Source organism: Notolepis coatsorum (assembly GCF_963971535.1).
Source record: "Notolepis coatsorum genome assembly, chromosome: 3".
NCBI lineage: Eukaryota > Metazoa > Chordata > Actinopteri > Aulopiformes > Paralepididae > Notolepis > Notolepis coatsorum.
Genome location: NC_140167.1, coordinates 206,246,846 through 206,274,362, shown reverse-complemented (window position 1 = coordinate 206,274,362; position 27,517 = coordinate 206,246,846). Strand labels below are relative to the sequence as shown.

The 27,517-nt window shown below is 43.7% G+C and overlaps 1 protein-coding gene across 1 annotated transcript in view; it reads right to left on the bottom strand.

Moving 5' to 3' along the window:
• rabgap1l (RAB GTPase activating protein 1-like) overlaps nt 1–27,517 on the bottom strand; it is a 573,823-nt gene that overhangs the window by 521,049 nt on the left and 25,257 nt on the right. Inside the window, exons 2-4 of the mRNA XM_084311549.1 lie at nt 20,915–21,147; nt 20,351–20,537; nt 2,544–2,757 (exon numbers count right to left, since the gene is read on the bottom strand). Coding sequence (XP_084167675.1) covers nt 2,544–2,757; nt 20,351–20,537; nt 20,915–21,055 — 542 coding nt within the window. The 5' untranslated portion in view covers nt 21,056–21,147. The remainder of the gene's footprint in view (nt 1–2,543; nt 2,758–20,350; nt 20,538–20,914; nt 21,148–27,517) is intronic.

Genomic DNA, 27,517 nt, shown 5'->3' with positions numbered 1-27,517 from the left:
CACACACATGCAGTACATACACACAAACGCATACAGTAATAATACACACACACATACATACAAACACGGGGGAGGAGGGGCGGCTGGGTGGCGCAGCGGACTAAGCGCTCGCCACCACCGCAGAGACTCTGGGATCGAATCCAGCTGTCAGCGTTGCCTCCGGCCGTCATACTGGCTCAATTGGCAGAGCCAGCGGGAGGGAAGCCGGTGGGGTGTATTGTGGTTGTTATAAACAGCGACTCCTACAGGTCGGTCAGGGCGCCTGCACAGCGAGGGAGGGAAATGGCGGAGGTAGTGTGACCTCCCACGCATTACACTTCACCAATGAGAGTCCTCGCTGGCAGGTGAAAAGATGCTGCTGGCTGTCTCCTATGTATCGGAGGAAGCATCTGTTAGACTTCAGGGCTCCCTAGACCGACCAGTGGGGGGCACATGCGAGCAACGACCAGGAAGGGGAGGGGGGAATTGGCACAACGACTAAATTGGGAGAAAAACACAGAAAAACAGGAGGAGAAAAAGTGAAAAAAAGAAAAAAACACGGGGGGAGGAGCCGGCATCGTGGAGTGAAGTCGCCCATCACGACCGCTCCCTAAACTTTTACAAACCAACACCTTTATTACCCCACTAGTTTTTTTTTTATTGAATTTTTCTATCCATGATTTCGACAGTTTACACATTTTATTACAAATATGGCGAGCAGACGGGCTGCCGGGCGCGAGCACGGGCGGAGCCGAGCTAAATGAAGCTAGCCTGAGTGCTATTAACGCTTTCACTGCCACACGACAGCCGGTTAACCCTTTCACTGTGACAATACAGAAGGTTAGCCCTTTACTATCACACAACCGATAGCTTCACGGATGCGGAGCTAATGATGGAGCATCGCCGTCGGTTGTTGTGTGATAGTAAAGGGTTAACCTTCTGTCATGTGGCAGTGAAAGGGTTAAGCCGTTTCTCACAGAACTACTGAAGGTACAATTGGAAAAACAACTGGGAGAGACAATTCGACAAATACTTTGAGTCCCACCGACAGGCTGTAACGGCTGAGATAGAGGCGGCTATTAAACCAGTGAAGGAGAGAATGGAAATACTTCACACAAAATCCTCAGACAACTCTAAGGAGATTGTCCTGCTCACGAAGGAAGCTAACCACCAGAGCGAGCGCCAACAGCGCGTGGAAGAGAACCTGGCCGCCAAGCAAACAGAGCTAACGTCACGGTGACCAATTGCAGCCACTCTTATTGTCTGGGACCAAATTCGGCCACGCCCCACTCCCAGCAAAAAGTGGGAATCTCTAGAATGGGTTTGGGGCGGCGCTGTATACGGAAGTAGCTCTCAAGGTGACGATTAGACAACACTTTTTTGTTGTCAGTAGATGGCAGCATTGGTTTAAAATTAAAGGCTGAAAATGTTGAGAACTACAACACTGCATTTCCCAAGAGCGTTAGCACAGGTCGCAGGTCACTGGGATGGGTCTATATTCTCCGACGTGATCTGAACAGCGTTAAACTATTACTGCAACCTCGGTATAGCGACCGCGAATGGCCAACTAATTATCTTAACAAAAGTGCGCTGGTAGCATTACATATGTTGTCTAAAGGGGGACATATGGTACAATTTATGATTCTAATGATAATCGGCATATAAAGGACAAGATAAAGCATCGTTAATTTGTAAGAAACCTCAATGAAAACGGCGCAGGGTGCTATTGTTATGAAAATGTGATAGAATCCTATAAAAATGTGGACGCACTTGGCCTACGTTCCGTTAACCAAGATTCAAGCTAGACTCAGCGACACATTCGGACATAATGTAACCTGACAATTCCACTTGCCGCAGCAACACTAATCCTGAATGATATCTCTCTACTGCCGGCCTCCATACAACAAAAAATACTCATTCTAGCGGGAGTTACAGCAGCCAAGAAATGTATAGCCATGAGGTGGAAACAACACGAAAAACTTAGAACGATCAATTGGGCTTATTCTTAGATGTAATGTATATGGAGATCTCCACGGCTCGGGTGATTGGAGTTAAAGAATCCAACATTGAACTGCGGGCCTCAGCGTGCGAGAAAGTAAAGACCATGATCCCGGGTGTTGGTCCTGAGGGGTCCTGGGGTGGGGGAAGGACAATGTTCTGTAATGTCTGTGGCATATTCATTTTATATTCGGTTTTTTATTATTTTTATTATTTATATTTATGTCATTATTATGTTAGCATCCTGTGAAGTCTTGCCTAATATTGTTGTTTATTATTATTATTATTATTATTACTGAATTGTGTTTCGTTTCGTCGTTTCATGTGGAAAGTAAAAAAAAAAAATATATATATATATATATATATATATATATATATATATATATTTGATCACATACATACACACACATACACAGTACATACACACAAACAGTAGAAATACACACACAAACACACATACAGTACATGCACACATGCAGTACATAAACACACACAGTACATAAACACACACACACACAGTACATAAACACACACACACAGTCTGCAGTCAGACGTCTTGTGCCAACCTGACGCAGCCGTCGGGGCCGTTGGGCACGTGGACGGTGACAGGGATGGGCACGGCGCTCTCTGCTCTCAGGGTGGTCATGGCCTGCTGGGCCTCAGGCTCGCTGCGGGGGGCTTTGACCCAGGTGCAGCCCAGGTAGGACAGCTTGCTGAACTGCACACTGTCCTCTTCCTCCGCCGGGGGGGGACTGGAGACGGCTGGATATACCTGCGACTCTGTGGAGGGAACAAACAAAGAGGGCAAAGGTCATACCTGGGGGGGGGGGTACCGATTCAAACTAAGAATTTATATAGACCTACGTGTCTATATAGCCAATTAACACCCAGCTCTGAAATACACACATACAAGACGAGACATGCCACAAGAGGGTGCTATCAAGTCCCTAAAGCAAAAACAGGGTCAATGCAACTAAAAGTGCTGCATAGAGCCATGACTGAAGGAACAATTTTCCGGATCACATCTCTAAAGAAAAAACGAAATCAAGTTTCAAAAGACAATTGAAAAGGCATCTAGAAACCCAAAGATCGTAAGTTAATGACACACACACACACACACACACACACACACACACACACACACACACACACACACACACACACACACACACACACACACACACACACACACACACACACACACACACACACACACACACACACACACACACACACACACACACACACACACACACACACACACACACACACACACACACACATCTGTTTTCATTCTATTTATTTACTGTTCTGTAAAAGTCTTGTCGAATGTAATGTTTTATGTTTTGTGTGGACCCCAGGAAGACTAGTTGTTGTCATGCAACAGCTAATGGGGATCCTAATAAACTCAATAAACTCAGAAGATAAAGGACGTGGGCTGTGTTTCACGAGAAGAGACGTGTTCTATTCAGAGGATGTTGTGTTCCTGGTTCCCACTTGTATGGTTAAGAGATCCAGCCGGTCCACTCCCACACAGCTGAACTGTGGAACCAACGGGGAACTAAGAGGTTCTCAACCCGGGGAGAGAACAGTGTCGTCACCAGAGCTCATGTTAAAGGGCACATATTGTGAAAACCGGATCCTACCTCATATTTGATCTGCAATGACCTAGTTTGAGAGTTTGATCTGAATTTTGTGAGCCAGGCTGAATTTTGTGGAGAACAGGACTGAAACAGTGGGGTATAGAGGCTGCTAGAATGAGAACAGGACTGAAACAGAGAGGTATAGAGGCTGCTAGAATGAGAACAGGACTGAAACAGAGAGGTATAGAGGCTGCTAGAATGAGAACAGGACTGAAACAGAGAGGTATAGAGGCTGCTAGAATGAGAACAGGACTGAAACAGAGAGGTATAGAGGCTGCTAGAATGAGAACAGGACTGAAACAGAGAGGTATAGAGGCTGATAGAATGAGAACAGGACTGAAACAGAGAGGTATAGAGGCTGCTAGAATGAGAACAGGACTGAAACAGAGAGGTATAGAGGCTGCTAGAATGAGAACAGGACTGAAACAGAGAGGTATAGAGGCTGCTAGAATGAGAACAGGACTGAAACAGAGAGGTATAGAGGCTGCTAGAATGAGAACAGGACTGAAACAGAGAGGTATAGAGGCTGCTAGAATGAGAACAGGACTGAAACAGAGGTATAGAGGCTGCTAGAATGAGAACAGGACTGAAACAGAGAGGTATAGAGGCTGCTAGAATGAGAACAGGACTGAAACAGAGAGGTACAGAGGCTGCTAGAATGAGAACAGGACTGAAACAGAGAGGTATAGAGGCTGCTAGAATGAGAACAGGACTGAAACAGAGAGGTATAGAGGCTGATAGAATGAGAACAGGACTGAAACAGAGGGGTGTAGAGGCTGCTAGAATGAGAACAGGACTGAAACAGAGGTATAGAGGCTGCTAGAATGAGAACAGGACTGAAACAGAGAGGTGTAGAGGCTGCTAGAATGAGAACAGGACTGAAACAGAGAGGTATAGAGGCTGCTAGAATGAGAACAGGACTGAAACAGTGGGGTACAGAGGCTGCTAGAATGAGAACAGGACTGAAACAGAGAGGTAGAGAGGCTGCTAGAATGAGAACAGGACTGAAACAGAGGTAGAGAGGCTGCTAGAATGAGAACAGGACTGAAACAGAGAGGTATAGAGGCTGCTAGAATGAGAACAGGACTGAAACAGAGAGGTATAGAGGCTGCTAGAATGAGAACAGGACTGCAACAGAGGTATAGAGGCTTCTAGAATGACAACAGGACTGAAACAGAGAGGTATAGAGGCTGCTAGGATGAGAACAGGACTGAAACAGAGAGGTATAGAGGCTGCTAGGATGAGAACAGGACTGAAACAGAGAGGTATAGAGGCTGATAGAATGAGAACAGGACTGAAACAGAGAGGTATAGAGGCTGCTAGAATGAGAACAGGACTGAAACAGAGGGGTATAGAGGCTGCTAGAATGAGAACAGGACTGAAACAGAGGGATATAGAGGCTGATAGAATGAGAACAGGACTGAAACAGAGAGGTATAGAGGCTGCTAGAATGAGGAGGCTGCTAGAATGAGAACAGGACTGAAACAGAGAGGTGTAGAGGCTGCTAGAATGAGAACAGGACTGAAACAGAGAGGTATAGAGGCTGCTAGAATGAGAACAGGACTGAAACAGAGAGGTATAGAGGCTGCTAGAATGAGAACAGGACTGAAACAGAGAGGTATAGAGGCTGCTAGAATGAGAACAGGACTGAAACAGAGGGATATAGAGGCTGCTAGAATGAGAACAGGACTGAAACAGAGAGGTAGAGAGGCTGCTAGAATGAGAACAGGACTGAAACAGAGAGATATAGAGGCTGCTAGAATGAGAACAGGACTGAAACAGAGAGGTATAGAGGCTGCTAGAATGAGAACAGGACTGAAACAGAGAGGTATAGAGGCTGCTAGAATGAGAACAGGACTGAAACAGAGAGGTATAGAGGCTGCTAGAATGAGAACAGGACTGAAACAGAGAGGTATAGAGGCTGCTAGAATGAGAACAGGACTGAAACAGAGAGATATAGAGGCTGCTAGAATGAGAACAGGACTGAAACAGAGAGGTATAGAGGCTGCTAGAATGAGAACAGGACTGAAACAGAGAGGTATAGAGGCTGCTAGAATGAGAACAGGACTGAAACAGAGAGGTAATAGAGTCTACAGGTTAGACTCAATGAGGTTCAGTCAAGAGAAAGACGTTATAATATAATAATTGTTGGCGTGCCGAAAGACAGTGACACCGGGACCTCACCAGGGGCGCGCACTCGCGGGTTTTGTGCGCGAACAGCTCGCGAGGCCGTCCACACCGAGTCCGACTTCAGAGCGGGCTAAAGCTCACGGAGGAGGAAGGCACGTTTACATTGGAACAGCTGTAAATGCCTGGTCTATATGCGAACTCAGTCCCTGTTTGAAGATTTTTTAAAGATTTCCAGTTCCAGTGTTCTATTGTCCATTTTGCATGTATAACCAGTTATCTAATTCATTAGAATGTTAGAATACATTTTAGAATAATGAAATCAGTGTGAAAAAAGTATAGTATGGTTTATTTGTATTAGGAAAGATGGTTGAACAACATCTATATGTGTGGTAATAATGCAGATATTGAGTGTACTACGAGGGCCATTTCATGTATGCACGAGGAGATATAATAATGATAATCTAGCGTTGATTTCAGGATGATTAGATAATCAGCCGAAAAATTACAACGTGATGACTGGATTACACTAAAATGCCTTTTTCTCGTCTTTTCCTGGAATTACTCAGAATCACCAAAACCATACTCATATTCAAAACGGTATAAAATGGAAATGTACGGATGAAAAAACAATCCGTCTCTGGCATGTTGACTGGAAGCAACTCACTGAGACTCGACGGTGTTATTAGACCCATAGATATAATATAAGATATATTTTAAGCACTCGCAAATGTCGCAGTCTAAAACTATATCCATTGAATAAAGACCTGGCGCCCCCTGCTGCTGGCGGTAAATGTGTTAACCCTTTCTCTGCCACGCTTATATCCATCCTTATACCATCCTCTGCCAGCTCTATTTGTCTATGGAGATGTTCCCCTTCTTTGCAGGGCTATAACTTTTTAAATTGTATTGCTAAATTGACATTACTATGGCCCATTCAACGTCAAGTATCTATCGTTTAGGATGTAGCAACGTTCTACTTTTTCATTCACATATTCATACTAAAATACGGTCTAAAGTATAAATATGTTTTTATCGTTTTCTGCAGCATTCTGCAGAACGTGAGTTATAGCCCTAAATACATATATTAGATCATCAAATGTAGTTTGATACCGATAAAAAATTTCAATTGTACAAGGTCCTACACGTCATGCCTCATCATCTGCTGGTGACCGGAGGGGGGTGGGGGGGTTTATAAGTCCGTGGCCGACGTTAAATCATTTATTTAGTATGGGTGATATGTTGATCGGAGCAGTGTGTATGTATAATAATAATCAAACACGCTGAAACTCACCGCAGCTTCCTCGTAGCGTTGGGCGATCAGCGTGGAGCAGAAAGTTCGCTATTATGGGATGTCGATCTAGTTGGTCCAGTTCCAGGTTGTATAATACTATATACGTCCAAATCATGTTGTTTATCGAGTTATTGGCAACAGATCGCTATCCAGTGTATCAAGCTGGAGTCCCGCTAGCGATAGCGAGTGGCCGGCCGAAATATGGGTGAGCACCACTTCCTGCCGCTCACTTCCGGTTTTGGCCTTTTCGCCGATCAGCCACCAGATGGCGGTATTGAACCGTTGGAGAGTTGAGAGGAGATCAACAGCAAGTCTCAAGTCTCCGTGGGTGAAATATGATTGCCATGACAGATTTTTGAAATATTGATCTCAAAGACGCTGTACGACATCATTGGCAGATTAATAGATAGATAGAAACTTTATTGCCATTTCAACACTGTTGATTGGGATTTGTCTTGGTGCCACGTACAGTACAGACAATGTTAAAAACATACAATATAAAAACAAGAGTACAATATAAAAACACAAGAATACAATATAAAAAACACAAGAGTACAATCCCGACAATAAAGTTTTACACAAACAATTAAAAAGAAAAATGCTACAGTACCTAAAATAAGTTGCTCAGTGTTCCAGTTTTAAAGTGCATATTGCCTTAAAGTGCCTGTCGGCTGGTGCTAGCCCTTGTTGTGCAAAGTGCCTGTACATTTGTACTCGAGTTCAGGTGACGGACAGCCTCGGGATATGTACTGTTTTTAAAACGGGATGTCCTGCACCTGAGACTTTGGAGTCTTCTGCCAGAGGGAAGGGGGTTAAAGAGGTCGTAAGCAGGGTGAGAAGGGTCCCTGATCATCTTTTCCCCTTTCCGCCGGATTTGTGTGGCATAAATGGAGGCCACAGAGGGGAGCTCACAGCCGATGATTTTTGACGCTGTGCGTACAGTTCGTTCTAAATGTCCCCTATCATGGACGGTGGTGTTTCCGTACCACACAGTCATTGAGAAGGTAAGGACACTCTCTACAGTGGCTCTATAAAAACTGAGCATCGCCTCCCTGGACACACCAAACTTTTTAAGCTGGCGCAGGGAGTGGAGCCTCTGGTGGGCTTTGCTAATTATGAGGCTGGTGTTAACTTCCCATTTTAAATTATCACATATGGTGATGCCGAGGAATTTGAAACTGTCCACCCTCTCCACCTGCTGGCCGTTTATGTACAGAGGAGGGTGGACTGCCTCCCCGCGCCGGAAGTCAACTATAATTTCCTTTGTCTTAGAGATGTTCACAAAAGCAGGTCGTTCTCCTTGCACCATACAGCAAAGCTATCGACTTCAGCTCTATAGGCCGATTCATCCCCGTTCTTAATTAGTCCCACTACTGTTGTGTCATCCGCATATTTAAAAAATCTGACAGCATCAGAGTGGGAGGCACAGTCATTAGTGTATAGACAGTAGAGCAGAGGAGAGAGAACACAGCCCTGGGGGGCCCCGGTGTTCAAGGTCCTGGAACTAGAGAACAAATTACCTACTTTAACCAAGCATGGCGAGCAATGACGTCTAAAGTCGTCCTTGGCGATTAAAGGGGTAACATGGGGGCGAAAGTGAAGCGTCCCTCGTTCGGTGCGTTTGGGCCGTGAAGAAAACCGTCGTTTCGACTTTGTACCCAGTTTTTTGAAAAACAAGGTAAAGCAGGGAATACTTGCAGAGGGAAAGGAATGGTTAATCTCTCGCTTGGAGAGTGCCGTGAGGGGAGGACATGTATTTTGTGGTGTCTGTGATAATATAATGTGTGCACTGTGGTTGGAGAGAGAGAGGGGGGGGGGAAGAGAAAGAGGAGAGTAGAGAGGAAGTGTAGGGTCATTTCTAAACTGACACTTCCATGCTTGGCAAACAGGAAGCAGAACAATGAGTAGATGAGAAGAGTAGAGAAGAGCAGAGCCCGACTGATACTGGATTTTTAGGGCCAATGCCGACACTGATATTAAGAGAGTAAGATATTCCACCCTCAGCCATCTGTAAAAAATATATTATGTTGTGCTGTGCTCATTTTCCTTTTGAACAAAATAGGAATCAGGATTGTTGAATATAATTAGCCTAATCCATGTAAAAAGAGTAGCCTATAGGAAATGTACACACACACGAGAGAGGGAGAATGGCTTAATGATTTTAGAATATTTCAGCTAATGAAGTGAAATATTTATCATCATCACCTATCCAGTTAGTTTTTTATAGTGTAACGTTTGGCTACTTAAAATCATTATGAAAAGTACATCCCGGACCGTATTTTATTTTATTCTTGGTCTTAGGCCGTGTTCACATCTGAAAGTCCACGGATAGTCCGGACTTTCTGGTGGACCAAATGTGAGAATGAAACATTTGTTTGATTTTGGTTTGCGTTCACACTGCCCTTATTTGAGAAAAGCTCATTTGTAAACAAAAGACATGCAGTCGCCAAGTCGTTCATCTTTTTTTTTTTACATTTATTTTTTTCAGGGAAAGATCTACAGGGAAGGTCTCAAAGATCGACCAGTCGATCAAGATCGACGGGTTGGTGACCACTGCTGTAGTGTATACCGTCTATACTGTAGTGTATAGCGTCTATACTGTAGTGTATACCGTCTATACTGTGGCAGTGAATAGATTATGAAATTGAAATTGTTGTCAGCGTAACTCCTGAGTCATCTATACTAATTTCTTGGGAATCCTGTGGGCTACTGAAGAAGTGCCTTGTGTCAGCGTTTTGAGTTGGGAGGCTACTTCCATATCTAAACTAACCTTAACCCTAACCACACTGTTACCTTAAACTAACCATAACCTTAACCCCACGGTTACCTTAAACTACCCATAACCTTAACCCTAGCCCTAACCCTTGGTGTTAGTACTGTCCAGTGTGGTGTTAGTACTGTCCAGTGTGGTGTTCTCTAACTTTATCCTTTTATTAGCCCCATTCACAAGGGACTAGTATGACCTGGGAACCTCTAGTCATTTGTAATCATTTGCGGTCTTAATCCTGTGCGAATCTGCCATGTCCGTAAATTGTAAAGTAAAAACTCCAACATAGATTACCTAACACAGAGGTCATCTGATAATATTAGCCCTGTGCAAATTGCCATCTCAGTAATTTGGGGTCGTAATTAGGTTTTGGTCGTCGTAAAATCAATACAGTTTTTAATGCATTTTCAGTGCAAAAGACAAATCAATTTGCTTCACCTCAGCATGGAGATCGATAGGTCTACAGGTCCTTCTTGGAAAAATATATTTCCATCCAAAGTAGGTGCACATATACCGACCTTAATCCAGTGCCGGTACCTGGCAGTAAAGTGTGAGTCTCAGAGTCCACATAGTTGCACGCAATTTTTTTTGAACCAGTGCTGTCAAACAATTAAAATATTTAATTAATTTTTGATTAATCACATGATTGTCCATAGTTAACTCGCGATTAATCATAAATTAATCGATTTTTTTTTCTTTTCTAAATCTACCTTAACACATTACTATGGCCCATTCAACATCGATTATCTATCGTTCAGGATGTAGGAACGTTTTACTTTTTCATTCAAACATTCATACAAAAATACCTTCTAGAATATAAGTGTTTTTATCGTTTTCTGCAGTAATTCATAGAACGTGAGATATAGGCATAAACGTATATATAGATTATCAACTGCCGTTTATTCCCGATACACGCTATATTAAAAGATTCAACTGTATATGATCCTATACGTTATGCGTCATCATGCGCGGAGGAAAGGGGGGGAGGGGGTCGTTTATAATTCCGTGATAGTCAGTAAATGCTTTATGTAGTATGGGTGATATATTGATCAGATCGGTTTGCAGTGAAATGAATAAACAATTGGGCTGAAAATAACGTCAGCGTCCTCTTACCGTTCGCCAATGAGACTGGCGGTGAAATATCCCAGGTATAGGACGTCAATCGCCTAGGTCCATTTCCGGTTTGTATGTCGCAATAAATGCCGAAATCATACCGATTAAGTTTATAAAGCGATCCATTATGTACATAGTGTCTGTCGGGAGCCTTGCGACAATATCTGACGGCCGGATGAATTTAATTGACGCACAGCAGCCATATCCTGTTTACCAGTAGGGGTGGGACGATACATCGATCCAGATCGATATATCAATCTATTATCAATAATCAAATAGGATCGATGCAACGTAAAAAGATCGATTCATATTGTGATACTCTTATTTTGAAAATCCGGCGACGGCGACGTCATATCCGCCCGACGCCCAGTGTTGTGAAACTCCGTTTAGCTCTGTACAGCAGAGCAGCGATAGGGAGCGTCTGTTTTGAGACTCGATATAAGTCTGTGCAGTTTTCCCCCCGCAACGGGTCAAATGCATCTAACATGTTTTGCATCGTCGCCATTCTTTTATGCCCACGTCGCGTGGGCAGACCTAAATTAACGTTACATTAGCTGCTTAAGCTAACTAAGCTAAGAGAGAGAGAAACGGAGAGAGGAGAGGGGAAGGAGGAGGAGGGGCGGGGGCATTCTGTCTGTGTGTGTGTGTGTGTGTGTGTGTGTGTGTGTGTGTGTGTGTGTGTGTGTGTGTGTGTGTAAATACCAGATGAAGTCAGGAGTATTATTATATTGATATTATTTACTGAGGATGGACAGATAATGTTGATATTTAAACATGAATACATAATAAATGTATGATCATCATGCAACATAAAACAATTGTAGGAACGGTTTGGGAGAGGAAGGGGTTTTAGCTTGCGTGTTGTGAGTTCCAAAACATTTTACTTAAAGTTTAAAGCTCAATATATAAAAACGTGGCACTTTACAGTGAACAGGAGGTCCATTTGTATTAAAAACAATAGATTGTTTTTCATTTAAATGTCTGGAAGAGCTCAAAAATAAAAACGTCAATTGATATTTCCGTAGCCTTTTTTTAGTTGATCTAAATGTGACTGATTGTGTTAAATGGGCACATAATATCGTCTCATATCGATCGCAGGCACCTGAATCGAATCGAATCGTGGCAGACTTTGTGATATCGGCAAATATCGTATCGTTGTCCAAAGAATCGATATCGTATCGCAGAGGTCGGCAATAGGCGGCCCGCGGGCCGAAATTGGCCCGCCAGCAATAATATCTGGCCCTTCAGAATATTTAAAAAAAATTATTATTATTATTTTTATATCAGACCAACTAGGCTAGGCTATATGTCAGCTATAATGTCCAAATAGATAAACTACCACCACCTAAAGAATGCTTATTATACGTTGTTTTATCCATGTTGAGAGTGAATAACAGGTACTGTAGGCAGCGAGGTGCAATGTAGTGCTTGCTCAACATGAAAAAAGTCGGTGGACAGTGCCTGGTGCTGAAATAGCAAACAAGCAGTGTGGTGTGAAATTAAAACACCAGTTCAAACTTTATCTTTACTTATATCACTGATTCTTGAGTCGGGACAAAACATGTCCTACATAGAAAAGTCTAATTTATATCAAAAATAAATAAATGAATAATGATTGACATACTCACAAAGTTCAATCTAAAGGTATTGTGTATACTGATGTTATAGTGTTTTAGCACATATATTTGTTTTTGGGGGGATATTTGTTTATTGTTTGTTTGTTAAATTATAATCTGTGGTTGGAAGCTCCCATGTTAATTTTCTTGTCCTCAGCAAGGGTCACATTATTGACCAGCGCAAAAAAGCTTAAAAAACCTCTCCACTTGTGAAAACACACATATCAAATCAAGGATAAGGGTTATAAATGTTTAAAACAATGCATGGCATGAAACTCAAATAATATTTTCCATAGGAATCTGCCTATCAAAGTTGTGTCCTCAGTTTATGTCAACTCCGGCCAGCTCTATCCCTGAGGACCCCTTTTCTTTTCCCTGCCTGTGGTGAATACAACACTACCACACATGGTCTGGTAAATTTGATACTTTTTGATATTTTAGACAAACAATGTCAATATTCCTATGGTCACAGCTGGAACATGTCAACACCATCTCTCCGTTATTATACTTTTAAAAAACAATAGTGGATTGAATTCAAGTGTTTCAGTGAGATTATTAAGACAGCTAGCAACTGCCAAAAAACTAGCTAGCTGCAGTGCACAATACAGGCTTGGAGGGACAATGTGTGCCCCTTTGTCAACTCCGTCAGACATCAACTCCATCAGATTGTGTGTCTGACGGAGTTGACGTGTAAGCTGACGGAGTTGACAAATCCATCAATAACCTCATAGATATGCTATTATTATACTATTTTCGAACATGGTAAAGGATTTAAATGTTATTTCAGTTTTATCTGCACAGAATTGTGCATATAATAGCATGCATTACAATACACCTCTGACTTTTAGAGCATGGGCAGGCTGTGGTCTGCTTATTGAATAATTGTCTTACTTTCCCAGCACATGCTCTATACTCTATACATACACATGTTAATACATAAATATAATTATATCACTTGTCTACGTTGATTGATTGATGTAAAATCATAATGGTGCAGTGTGTAGTTTTCACTACCAAACATCTACACTCTTGCCTCTTATAGAGCGGGGAAGGAGTTCCATGTTGCCCTTTCATATCCCAGTAGGGATACAAGACAGAAGAAAACAGTTATTCTTGTTCTTATACTGTTTACTTAGATCATCAGAGCAAAGGTGCACAGTGGTAAACTGTGGATATTTCATCTTAATATATTTATAATAATTCTTAATATAGGACTGGTCCATGTGTGTCTACTGTAGATTGCTGCATCAACCTTTATCTGACTCTTTCCATCCATAGTGTAATACATTATGGTATGGAGTGATCAACAGGATAATATTTTGCTAGTCAGTTGTCTCAATCTTATCAGTTGTCACAAGTGTAGAGTTCAAGAAAAATCAGGATCAGATAAAAATCAGATCAGAATATTCTAGATAACAATGCCAGACAGTGCAGGGAGTCTCTCAGACAGGAAAAGCAACAAAGTAAAACGCAAAAAAGGCATTCAAGAGAAATAAAAACTATGAAAGAGAAGATTACAAATGTAACAAAGCAACAAAACAACCTGATAAAAACAATAATGTGCAGAAAAAAGGCTACAAATACATCACCACTGGACTCTCCAGGCACGGAAACAAAGAAGGAATCCGAAATTCTTCAACAAATGAAAGAGTTTGGGTTAACCTACAAGTTAATGAGAGAAAAGGAGCAGCCTCAGAAAAAGCCAACATTAATACAGGGTATAACACAGACTGTTCAGGATTTCTTCCTGAACTCTGCACGTGTGACGACGGACAAGACTGACACAATCACCAGGAACAAGATCAAGCGGCAGAGAATGATTCTGCCAGACTCTATGCTCAACCTCCACACTGAATTCCAGATTAAAAACCCCACTGTAAAGCTGAGCTATTCTTCATTCTGTGCTCTGAGGCCCTTCTATGTCACAGCACCAAAAGCATCTGATCAGATCAGATTCCAGATCAGATCAGATCAGATCAGATTTGATGAAAATGCATGCTTAATGCTCAAGGTCCTTAAAATGTCTGGTGTTGTGAAGTCAAACAAACTGGACAGTTTTCAATTAGTTTGTTGCTCTCCAGCAAGTGAGGCCTGCCTTCTTCGCGCCTGCTCACGATGTCTAAACAAAGGTACAGTTACAACCCAAGAGCAAGACATAATCGATGTTCAATGGAGGCAGTGGGAGAGAGTTCAAGAAGACACACGCAATGGAATCGACATCAACACTAAGCTCGTTGAACACCGAGGCAGCCTTTCAGAGCTCATCAAACTCTATGAGCAAAAACTCAGAAAGGAAACCACAACACATGTGTGTTCAGTGCGAAACCAGTCAAAAGAATACAGCAACACAATACAGCAACACAATTGAGTCCTGTGATGAAAGTACAGCAATCGTCCATGTTGACTTTTCAGAATCCTGGAAATTCAAATATAAAGCTGAAGTTCAGGCCTGCCATTTCATACTAAATCTGCCACAGATAACACTCCATACCGGAATGTATTACACTAAGGGTGGAAAGGCAGGGTTTTGCACACTGTCAGAGTCAAAGAGACAGGATGCTGTGGCAATCTGGACACAAATGGATCCAGTCCTAAAAAATATCAAGACAAAATATCCACAGGTTACCACCGTGCACTTTTGGTCTGATGGTCCAAGTAAACAAGAACAAACAAGAACAAGAAGACGTTTTTTCTTCTGTCTGGTATCCCACCTACACTGGGGTTTGAAAGGACAACGTGGAACTTCTTCCCCACTTCTCATGGTAACGGCGCACCAGACGGCATTGGCGGAACAGTAAAAAGAACAGCCAACCTGGTCCCGAGAGGAAATTATGTGACGGATGGACACATATTCTTCAAAAAGGTCTCAAACAGTCTGAATGGTGTTCAGCTGTATCACATTGTGGAAGAAGACATGCAAAGATACGACACACTTCTCATGAATCCTCTCAAACCGGTTCCCTCAACAAGACAGATACACCAGATCATCGCACATAAGGACAGGATCCACCACAGACAACTATCCTGCTTTTGCAGCGAGATGTTGGATTGCCCGTGCTTCTGCCCAGCTACCTCCTATTATCATGGCAACCCAGGAGAACAGCAGAGTGATACACGGAGGGCAAGGAAGAAGAGACCTCTGGCCATGTTGTGGGAGATAGAAAATGAGATGGAAGAGGGTATGGAGATGGAAGATGTAATGGAGGAGTTGGACGAAGAACCTTTGAAAGGTCCTGAGGGTATGGTGACAGTAACGACTGTTAGCAGTCTTAGTAATGGAGACTAGTTAGCAGTAGTATATGATGACCACTGGTGGCTAGCCAAGACCATCGATGTGGATAATGAGCAACAAGATGTGAAAGTGGAATTTCTGCATCCCCATGGTCCAACAGAAAAGGTTCAGCCCAAACGTGGCAAGAAGGATGTCCGTTTCTGCCCAGTTCAAGACATCATAGTGAAACTAATCAGAAATGCAGAAGGAAAGGAAGAGGAGAAGTGGGTGAGAAAGTGAAGATCAGGAAGTGGTGTAGAAGAGGTAGATGAAAACAGGGATGAGAAGAAGGGGTCCTGGTCGCCATTACGTTTTTTGTTGTTGGAAACGGTGCATTTTGTAATAGTTTGTTGTTTATTACAATTGAGTTAACAAAATGTTCAGTATAAGACAAGGAGTTATTAGTTCTTATTATTGTCACTTCCATCTGTTTAAAAAATGTATCAGAGATGCAAATCCAATTTTGTCAACTCAGTCAGTTTCTCGTCAACACCGTCAGATCTTTGTCAACACCGTCAGATGTTTATTTTAGTTAATTTTGGGGAAAATACAAATTCCTTCTTCAGTTTATGTTGTTTAAGTAATAAAGGAGCGTTAGATCTTCATCCTCTTGTGTCTTATTTACTTAATGATCTTTTTTTTATCATATCAAAATTAAAAACAAAGTTTGAAAATGCAAATATTTCTAACTCTGGGTTTTCAGAATAGTGTGAAATTACACCTGAGGTTTATATATTATATTTTATTGCATACCAGAGTAACTAAACACTATTACAACATACTTCAGAACTTTAGATTCTTGTTGGACTGGAATAATTAGAATTATATACTTTTTTGTGTGTCTGACGGAGTTAACACAAATCAAGTTTCAAAGGGAAACATGTGAATTTGTTGAAAATGTTTTTCTATGTACATGGTTACATGGTTAAATAGCTCAGACCTTTCTCTACATGAATATATAACTCTAATCAATATAGTGTGTATTCTCAAAATATAATATTTAAAAAGTGTTTTGTCCCGACTCTCAAGAATCAGTGATATATGACTGTGACGGCACCACACATGTGAACAGTAACAATGCAATTAAACTGAAGTCAAATCAGAGCAAAAAAAGCTGAATCTGCTTCAAGAAGATGCGCTACATTAGGTATATAAGGAATTACAACGAGACATTTATTAACTAAATAAAAAATACTATTAGGCTTTTAACTCTCTAAAGCCGGGCGCAACAGTAGACATGTTTTGTAAAACATTAAATATCTTTGGATTTGTTTGTGATAAAGACTTGCTTTATTGTATCGGAATCGATTGTCATCTAAAAATGTAGTGCATCTCTCAGAGAATGCGCGGATGTAAAGCATAGAATCTTGAAATATCTAGATTGGTTGTTTTCTCTGGACTGCATCTAATCCGCTCTATCTATCCATTTATCATATATCTATGTCTGTCACTATAGCCAATGGAAATGCTAGAAATGGTCACGTGGACTGGGAGAACCAATGGAAAATTCCTATTGTTTCTCAATAGTCCAGTGCGCTCCACAGAAAGTGCCATCAGGTAGACGCATTGGTTGTGCGTAATGTAAGATAGGCCGATAAGAGAGAGGCGCTTGTCTCTGGTTTTATAATAAAATGGCTTAAAGACAAAGGTATAATGTTCAGTGCAAATGTGTATGTCGTTTACAGTTTATTAGGCCACCTATGCAGCTCGTTTATTTTGTCCATTATCTGCCTCTATAAGGTGGTCTGTCACAGAGTTAAAATGTTTTCACTATCAATATATTAAATTAGCCATTGTTTTTGTTTCCGGCCCCCCATACAATGGCTTGGAAGAAATTTGGCCCTCGGCCAAACTTAATTGAAGACCCCTGTCATATCGTATCGTGATGAAACTGGTGATTCCCACCCCTATTTACCAGTGTAACTCGCCCGACCATCCACCAGGCGGCGGTATTGAGCCGTCGTTGTATTGAGCCGTAGGGTCCAGCTGCAGCGCCGGAGGTGTATATATGAATTATGAATACCATGGCGAAAAAATTTAATATTGATCTCAATATCGCTGTACAGCGTGGTGTGGCAGACAACGCATGGCGGGCAATAACGCTGTACAGGTGGATGTGTTAAACGAACAAACGATCAAAACAGATCAAATAATATATAACTTAAATGAAAATAATAATTTAAAACAATGTAATAAAGTGTGCATGAAATAATAGGGGAAAGAAAACGTTAGGAACTTGTTACATTCACCCACACAAGGGCTGAGGACTCACACCCCCCCCTCTCTCTTTCTCACACACACACACACACACACACACACACACACACACACACACACACACACACACACACACACACACACACACACACACACACACACACACACACACACACACACACACACACTTTGAGTCAGAAACAAACATAGTATCAATGAGAGTATCAATAATACACCCGAGTGAAGTCTAGTCAAAATAAATAAATAAAAAAAAAAGTTACAAACAAATAATTTACATTTTTTTCTAAAACGTTAATCGTGCGTAAAAAAAAATAGTGGCGTTAACAGAATTGTGCGTTAATGCGTTAATGACGCGTTAAGTTTGACAGCCTTAATTTGAATAGGACTGGATTTGCAGAGCTGTGTGTATGTTTTGAGTCATATATAAACCTAGACCCCCGGTGCTACCTGAAGAGGGGGGGGGGCTCCAGGGCCGGGCTGAGGGCTCCTAGACCCCCGGTGCTACCTGAAGAGGGGGGGGGGCTCCAGGGCCGGGCTGAGGGCTCCTAGACCCCCGGTGCTACCTGAAGAGGGGGGGGGGCTCCAGGGCCGGGCTGAGGGCTCCTAGACCTCCGGTGCTACCTGAAGAGGGGGGGGGGGCTCCAGGCTGAGGGCTCCTAGACCCCCGGTGCTACCTGAAGAGGGGGGGGGGCTCCAGGCTGAGGGCTCCTAGACCCCCGGTGCTACCTGAAGAGGGGGGGGGCTCCAGGCTGAGGGCTCCTAGACCCCCGGTGCTACCTGAAGAGGGGGGGGGGGCTCCGGGCTGAGGGCTCCTAGACCCCCGGTGCTACCTGAAGAGGGGGGGGGGCTCCAGGCTGAGGGCTCCTAGACCCCCGGTGCTACCTGAAGAGGGGGGGGGGCTCCAGGCTGAGGGCTCCTAGACCCCCGGTGCTACCTGAAGAGGGGGGGGGGCTCCAGGCTGAGGGCTCCTAGACCCCCGGTGCTACCTGAAGAGGGGGGGGGGCTCCAGGCTGAGGGCTCCTAGACCCCCGGTGCTACCTGAAGAGGGGGGGGGCTCCAGGCTGAGGGCTCCTAGACCCCCGGTGCTACCTGAAGAGGGGGGGGGGCTCCAGGCTGAGGGCTCCTAGACCCCCGGTGCTACCTGAAGAGGGGGGGGGGCTCCAGGCTGAGGGCTCCTAGACCCCCGGTGCTACCTGAAGAGGGGGGGGGCTCCAGGCTGAGGGCTCCTAGACCCCCGGTGCTACCTGAAGAGGGGGGGGGGGCTCCAGGCTGAGGGCTCCTAGACCCCCGGTGCTACCTGAAGAGGGGGGGGGGCTCCAGGCTGAGGGCTCCTAGACCCCCGGTGCTACCTGAAGAGGGGGGGGGCTCCAGGCTGAGGGCTCCTAGACCCCCGGTGCTACCTGAAGAGGGGGGGGGCTCCAGGCTGAGGGCTCCTAGACCCCCGGTGCTACCTGAAGAGGGGGGGGGGGCTCCAGGCTGAGGGCTCCTAGACCCCCGGTGCTACCTGAAGAGGGGGGGGGGCTCCAGGCTGAGGGCTCCTAGACCCCCGGTGCTACCTGAAGAGGGGGGGGGCTCCAGGCTGAGGGCTCCTAGACCCCCGGTGCTACCTGAAGAGGGGGGGGGGCTCCAGGCTGAGGGCTCCTAGACCCCCGGTGCTACCTGAAGAGGGGGGGGGGCTCCAGGGCCGGGCTGAGGGCTCCTAGACCCCCGGTGCTACCTGAAGAGGGGGGGGGGCTCCAGGGCCGGGCTGAGGGCTCCTAGACCCCCGGTGCTACCTGAAGAGGGGGGGGGGCTCCAGGGCCGGGCTGAGGGCTCCTAGACCCCCGGTGCTACCTGAAGAGGGGGGGGGCTCCAGGCTGAGGGCTCCTAGACCCCCGGTGCTACCTGAAGAGGGGGGGGGGCTCCAGGCTGAGGGCTCCTAGACCCCCGGTGCTACCTGAAGAGGGGGGGGGCTCCAGGCTGAGGGCTCCTAGACCCCCGGTGCTACCTGAAGAGGGGGGGGGGCTCCAGGCTGAGGGCTCCTAGACCCCCGGTGCTACCTGAAGAGGGGGGGGGCTCCAGGCTGAGGGCTCCTAGACCCCCGGTGCTACCTGAAGAGGGGGGGGGGCTCCAGGCTGAGGGCTCCTAGACCCCCGGTGCTACCTGAAGAGGGGGGGGGGCTCCAGGCTGAGGGCTCCTAGACCCCCGGTGCTACCTGAAGAGGGGGGGGGGCTCCAGGCTGAGGGCTCCTAGACCCCCGGTGCTACCTGAAGAGGGGGGGGGGCTCCAGGGCCGGGCTGAGGGCTCCTAGACCCCCGGTGCTACCTGAAGAGGGGGGCTCCAGAGGCGGGCTGAGGGGTTCGGACGCGGGGGCCGGGGTGGAGGATGTCTCCGTCTCCTTCTCCATCTTCTCCAGGCTGCTCTTCTCCTTCACCTCCTCATCATCATCATCATCATCATCCAGCACCTCCTCCATGGCCCTCTCCAGCTGCTCGCTGCCATTCCACGACATCTGGGAGGAGAGAGAGAGAGGGAGGGAGGGAGGGAGGGAGGGAGGGAGGGAGGGTGGTAGACAGACGCTTAGTCCGCTGTGCTACCCGGCCGCTGATGTGTTTTTTTTTATTACTTTATACTTTACTAAAATACTAGGTCATGTGGCATGTTTTAGTTAAAACATCCCCATTTCATGTAAATTCAGTTGAATTGCAACTCTGCACTGTGCATTCAATATGTGTAACACACTAAAGATGGCGGCAACGACAAAGAATTGCTGCAAAATAAACATAAATTTGTTGTTTAAATAATAAAAAAAAAAAAATGTAATACTAATAAAAATAGCGATATTTATCGATTCTTCCAAATGGCATATGGTCTCAGCCTCATGTGTACCTTGAGTCTGGGCTTGCCCTCTGACCCCGAGGGGGACCCTCCGGCGGTGGGCTGGACCAGCACAAACTCCTCACTGGTGACGGTGGCCACGGACTCCGTGGAGCCGCTGACGGTGCCTGGCAGCGAGGGGCCGCCGTCCATCCTCCTGCAGGGGAACCAGGGCAGAGCTCCCCCCTCACCTCGCCTCGCCTCCAGCTACAGCTCGGTGCCGCCTGGGTACTGCTGCTGCGGCCCTGGACAGACACACAGGAGGTAGGAGCACATGTTTAGACATTTGTACCAATAATAATATAATACTAATTAGGGGTGTAAAGGTACACGTATCCGTACCGAACCGAACACGGTTCAGTGTGTACCGTACCGTACCGAACGGCTGTGTACCGAACGAATACAACGGTGTTAACCACAAACGACTGCCCACCGGGGGCTGTTTTTTTCACAATCTAATATAATTATTATATTTTTTTTTACAAGTCGATTAATAATTTCAATATAGAATATTTGTTGACAGCCCTACAAGTACAATTAGTTACTGCACAGCACACTACATCACCCCTGAGTGGAACATGGAAACTTTCCCCCACTGTACCGAAAACCTGTACCGAACCTCGACTTCAAAACCGAGGTACGTACCGTACCATACCATGGTTTTTGTGTACCGTTACACCCCTAATGCTAATAAACGTTATTTGTATAGCACCTTTCATACAAGAATTGCAGCTCAACGTGCTTCACACGTAGCAAAAAAAGACAGGCATAAAAAGAGCACACAATTGGCAGATCAAGAGCAATGCAAGTGCAGACATAAAATAAGTATAAAACAAGCATCAAAATGGAGGGAGGGCCGGTGTTATGGAGTGAAGACGCACATTCACAACCACTCCCCTAACTTTGACAAACTAACACTTTTAATGCCCTCACTGGTCTTTTTTTCTTCTTTTAATTGATGATTTCAGCAGTATGATATTTTTGTGACAAACATGGCAGGCAAACAGACACATAAGTGCGGTGCTTCGTCCGCAATAGCCGACAAGATACACCGCAGAGCGCAGAGCACGCCGAGTGGCTCTAGCCTAGCTGCTATCAACATGGTCCTCGCTGAGGCGCACTTTGAGACGTACCGCCTAGCAGCAGAGCAAAATAGAGTAGAGAGCAAAATAGTGCAATAGTGCAGTGCAATAAAACAGTTAGTAACAATACCCATTATCCAGTAGGGCTGAACAATTATTTTGGAAAAAGAAAAAAAGGTAAATCTACACACAACCCACAACCTACACATAAACCACAAACTGTCTGGCTGTCTGGCAGACGGTACCGTAGTCTCCGGTCCACCTCCAAGAGAACACTGAACAGCTACTTCCACCGAGAAACAGACTACTGTCGGACATGACATCATCACATGACCATTGTGTTTGCAAAATCGGCGGAATAAAGAAAGAATAATAATAAAAAGAGTATAGATTACTATAGATTACTTCGCCAGGTCACCCACACTAATAATAAATAAATGTCAGGACCATAAACGGACCAGACCAAACAAGAACAAAAACGCCTATCCCTCATATACCAATGCCCTGTCCTGTGAGTCTTGTTTGTCTTGTGGTGGTGGTTGTCTTACTCTAGAAAAATGAGTAGATTGGCTATGCAAAAACGGAACATCATACTGTAAAGAAAAGAAAAGGTTGTTGTAAAATGTGAAGAGGTGATTTTGGGAAAGAAAAGGAAAATGTTTCAAATGTTTATGCAAACTTTCGTAACCACTGAAACAAAATTGTAAATTGTCTATGAAAAAGCGGAATTCGGGGCGGCTAGGTGGTGTAGTGGGCAAGGCACTCGCCACCAATGTGGAGACGCTGGGTTCGCGTGTTCGAATCCAGCTCTCCACATTGTTTTCAGTTTAGCTGGTCGTCCGCAGTAATACACATTGGCCGTATTAGGGGGTGGGAAACTGAAGGGTGGGGATCGGGCGTTGTGGACAGCGACTCCTACAGGTCGGTTGGTGCGCCTGCGCAGTAGAATCAGGAAGTGTCGGGGGCAGCGTGAGCCTCCCACGCGTTACTCCTCGCCACTGAGAGATCGAGCTGCGCAGGTGAAAAGATGCGACTGCTGTTACCTCAAGTACCGGAGGGGACTTGTGCTATGTATTAGGGCTGGGCGATATGACGATATTATATAAATATCGGGTACAGTTCATTAACGATACACTTTTTCAACGTATCGTGGATATCGTGATGTTTTTCCCAAGAGGATTGTGTCGCGTCAATCTGTCCACACGTTACTCGTTCATATCTCAGCCCGTGCTGAGATATGCCCATTCCGCGGTCTGTTAATAAAGTTTTCAATCAGACAGATGTATGGAAAGGCTTTTATTATAACATTCGTTGTAGTAAAATCATTATGCCTCATTTAGTCATCCTGTGGAGCACTGGTCTCCTACTCGACGGCCGCGGGGAGCTAACGTTAGTAGCTTTGTTGTTGTTCAGCACACAGGACATTCAGGAAGTCAAAACTAATAGCGCTTGCCGATTGGTGCTAAGAACAGCAGGGCGGGTGCAAGCGGTGTGACGTCATTGGCAGACTCGACTGTCAATCAAAATGATTGTTTCCGTCAGAATGAATGAATGAAAACTGTATTAAAAGGTTGCAGAATGGGTACAATACAGTACAGGAGGATGAAGACCAGAAAAAGACTTTCGGCTTTTTTACATAAGGGTCCTCCATTTTCAATTCATCAAAACATTTAGAGACATACATATATACAGTAGTTTCATTAAAATGCTATTGATTGATTGATTTAAAACTTTATTAACATATTGCAGAATGGGTACAGTACAGCTCAATACATACAATTGTTAAGGGGATGCAGACCAGAGAAAGACTTTAGTCTTGTTTACATCCGGGTCCCCCATTTTCAATTCATCATATTTCATATCTAAATCATATAATATCTCATATGCATAATCTAATAATCTAAATCTAATATATAATATAAAAATGTTAAATGCATGGGTATTTTATTTTGTCTTTAATGTTAGCTTGCAAACTCAAATACTGTCTTGGTAAGCCTCATAATGAATTGTTTGGGGTAAAAAAGAAAAACATCGTGATGTGTATCGTGTATCGCCGAAAGGTCAGAAAATATCGTGATATCATATTTAGGCCATATCGCCAAGCCCTACTATGTATGACTTAGTCCACATTGCAGCCGGCTTGTGGGAGGCAAGAAACAGCGTTCGTGACAGGGGAGGGTTGAATTGGATGATACGAAATTGGGATGGGAGAAAATATAGAAAAATGGGAGAAAAAGTGGCTCAAAAAAAAGAAAAAGCGGAATTCATACTGTAAAGAAAAATTGTATATGTGAAAAAGTTACTTTGGAAAAGAAAAGGAAAATGTCCATGTGAAAAATGAACCAAAATAAAGAGTTATAAAAAAAAAAAGCCCTGAAGCTTCGAATGCCAAAAAAGATTTCGAAGCTCAGCCCTACTGTGTAGTGTACCGAACGAATACAACGGTATGTTAACCACTAACGACCGCCCACCGGGGGCTGTTTTCTTCACAATCTAATATAATTATTATTATTTAAAAAAAATTTACAAGTAGATTATTAATTTCAATATAGAATATTTGTTGACAGCCCTACAAGTACAATTAGTTACTGCACACTACATCACGCCTGAGTGGAACATGGAAAGCCAAACCATTAATTTATTATTATGCAACATTAGGTTACAGAATGAGAATTAGGGTCGCGCTTGTATGGCGATTAATATGCATAAAGTCAGTCAGTAGCATGAGTCACTGGGAATAGCAGGAATCCTACGATGGGTCTAAGCTGACGCCACCTGTCGTATAATAGTAGCTATAGAAGGCAACGCTGGTACCGCCTGGAGACAATGGGTTCCCTCCGGGGTTGTAAGGCCTAGAGCAGGGGTGGGCAATTATTTTTCCCGGGGGGCCGAATGAGCAACTGAAAATATGTTGGGGGGCCGGGCCAAAATTCCAAACTCAATTATGCATAATATACATTTTATTTCTATATAAAAAGCAGTAAATGGCATTGTTTTGACCCCTGGTAAGAGTGTATGTTATTATTTGGCAATTAAAAGGTGAGGTTATAGCTTTCAAAAATATCATTTATTCAAATAGAATTTATTTCCAAAATGATAAACAAAATGTGAAACATTAATAACAAAGGGAATTTTGAGTTTCATATACTATTGAAACAAGGATTTTCTTAGCTTTCTAAAGACATCACATCATCTTATAGCAAAAATAAACAAGACATGTCACTGAACTGTGTAAAGAAAAGTGTCCCAGTTTTGTAGCCTTTTTTACTTTACATGCCTATATTAAACATTTTATGTTTTCAGAACTGTGCAAAAAAAAGATCAAGTGTCCCATTTCACTTGTTATATTTCCACATTTTAGTGTTCTTCAGTTATTTTTTTTCATTCAGTGTGAGAAATCCAGTCTCTGTTGAGCTTTAACAAGTCCATCAAAGTCAGGTTGCATGTCTGAGGTGGAGATGCGAAGCACAGCTGCCAGATGTTCATCAGTGAGAGAGGATCTGTACCTGGACTTGGTAAACGTCATGACTGAGAATGTCTGTTCACATATGTAGGTGGATCCAAAGAGAACCAACATCTTCTGAGCATGTCTCCTAAGCGTATACTGTGCGTGTGAACGTTGACATAAAAAAAAAAAGTAAAAAAATAAAAATAAAAAAAAATATTAAAAAAAAATATTTTTTTTAATTTTTTTTTTATTTTTTTTTATTATCATGTAATCTTTCGCGGGCCGGTCAGAATCATCCCGCGGGCCGGATCCGGCCCGCGGGCCGTACAATGCCCAGGTCTGGCCTAGAGGATAGAGGAATGTTCGGATACTCAGTCTGATTCAATGAAGAATAAAGAGACTCCACGTACAGGAGTCGGTCCTTGTAAATCCAACGATCAGCAGCAAAGCAATAATTGTAATCCAAATGCTCGATAGCACTGATGACAGCTAGCCAGCCTCTGTCCATGAGGCCAGCCCGAGTTGTAATCCTCACGAGGTTGAATCCCAACGATAGTGGAAATCAACGAGGCTCTTCTCTGGGTAACACGTTCCAAGTCAATATAATCCAACCAGTAATGGTTCTGCAATCGCCGACGCTGGTTCTCCTGTGCACATGTCCAATGCTACACACGAACGAACTGGGTTGCACGAGATACAATAAATGAACGACTATTTACTTCACATTAGATTAGGTCGAACTTGACGTTACTGCATTAAACTCTGACACTTTACTATTCTATCCGCACGTGGCTCTCAACGCTCTGTTAGACGCACGGTTGCTCACTTCACTACACGTTGACTCGGGATGAACTTGATGAACTAAGTGCTGTTGTGCGCACCTGCGCCAATATATATACTTAAGTGGCTTTCTAGTTCCAAACCTAACCACTTGCCCGGAATCAATACACTGCCAAGGGCATGTCCTGACTTGCCCCAAACTCGCCCCTTGCACCTGTCTGAGTGCGAGACTGCCTGGCGCCACCGTCAGGGGCATTATCCCTAAGGAAAGCGAATATTACTATGATTTGAACGCAGGCTTAAAGGGATATAACGTGTATATATAAATAATATACAAAGTATATAAAACAATAAATGTAGATTCTCAGCTTTAATCTGGCCCTTCACAACAGTGAAACTACAGCAATTGCTTGTTTTTTTGCAATATAGTAATGCAGACCCATTATCCTGAGCAAGCTACATTAGAAGTAAACAGTAGGCCTGTTTAGGAGACTAATACAAATAAAAAGGTAATAAATAATAGGAAATAGGACTTTATAGGTTAAGTGAGGTTTATTTTTTAGTCCGGGAAGATCTGAAAACATAGTGAACCACGTAGGGCTGGGCGATATAACGATAAATATCGCGATATATTTTAATAATCGATATTGAATATCGAAATTAAAAAAAAATCGAAAAATCGTTTTTTTTTTTTTTTATATATATATTTTTATATATATATATATATATATATATATATATATATATATATATATTTTTTTTTTTGTGACCTGCAACAGGGCATCTTTAAAACCAGAGACAGTGGACAGACTTGTCTTTCTTGCCTGCAACTTAAAGTAATGGCTTTGCTTGTCCAAATGACAATACTGACCAAATTGAGATTTATTTTTCTCTTGTCCATATATTTTATTTGCTTTCTAATTTAAAATACAGTTTGAAACCGTCTGTACACAGTAGGCTATGTGTGCTAGCAGAGCTAGACTCCAGTCACGAGTCACGGTGCACATGTGCGGTGGTTTGTCCACCAAAAAAGCGCCAAAAGATCGAAAATAAACTAGCAGAGCCAGAACTGTTCAACTCCCCTGGAGCCACAGCCAGCAGAGAAGCCGGTTTACTTTAGCTGCAGCTGCAGCCGGAGAACTGGAGTGTGAGGGGATGTAACACTAAAGATGGTGGCAATGACAAAGAATTGCTGCAAAATAAACATACATCTGTTGTTAAAAAAATTAAAAATTAAAATTAAAAATTAAAGATTTATACTTATAACAATTCGATAATTATCGATATCGAGAAATATGATAACAT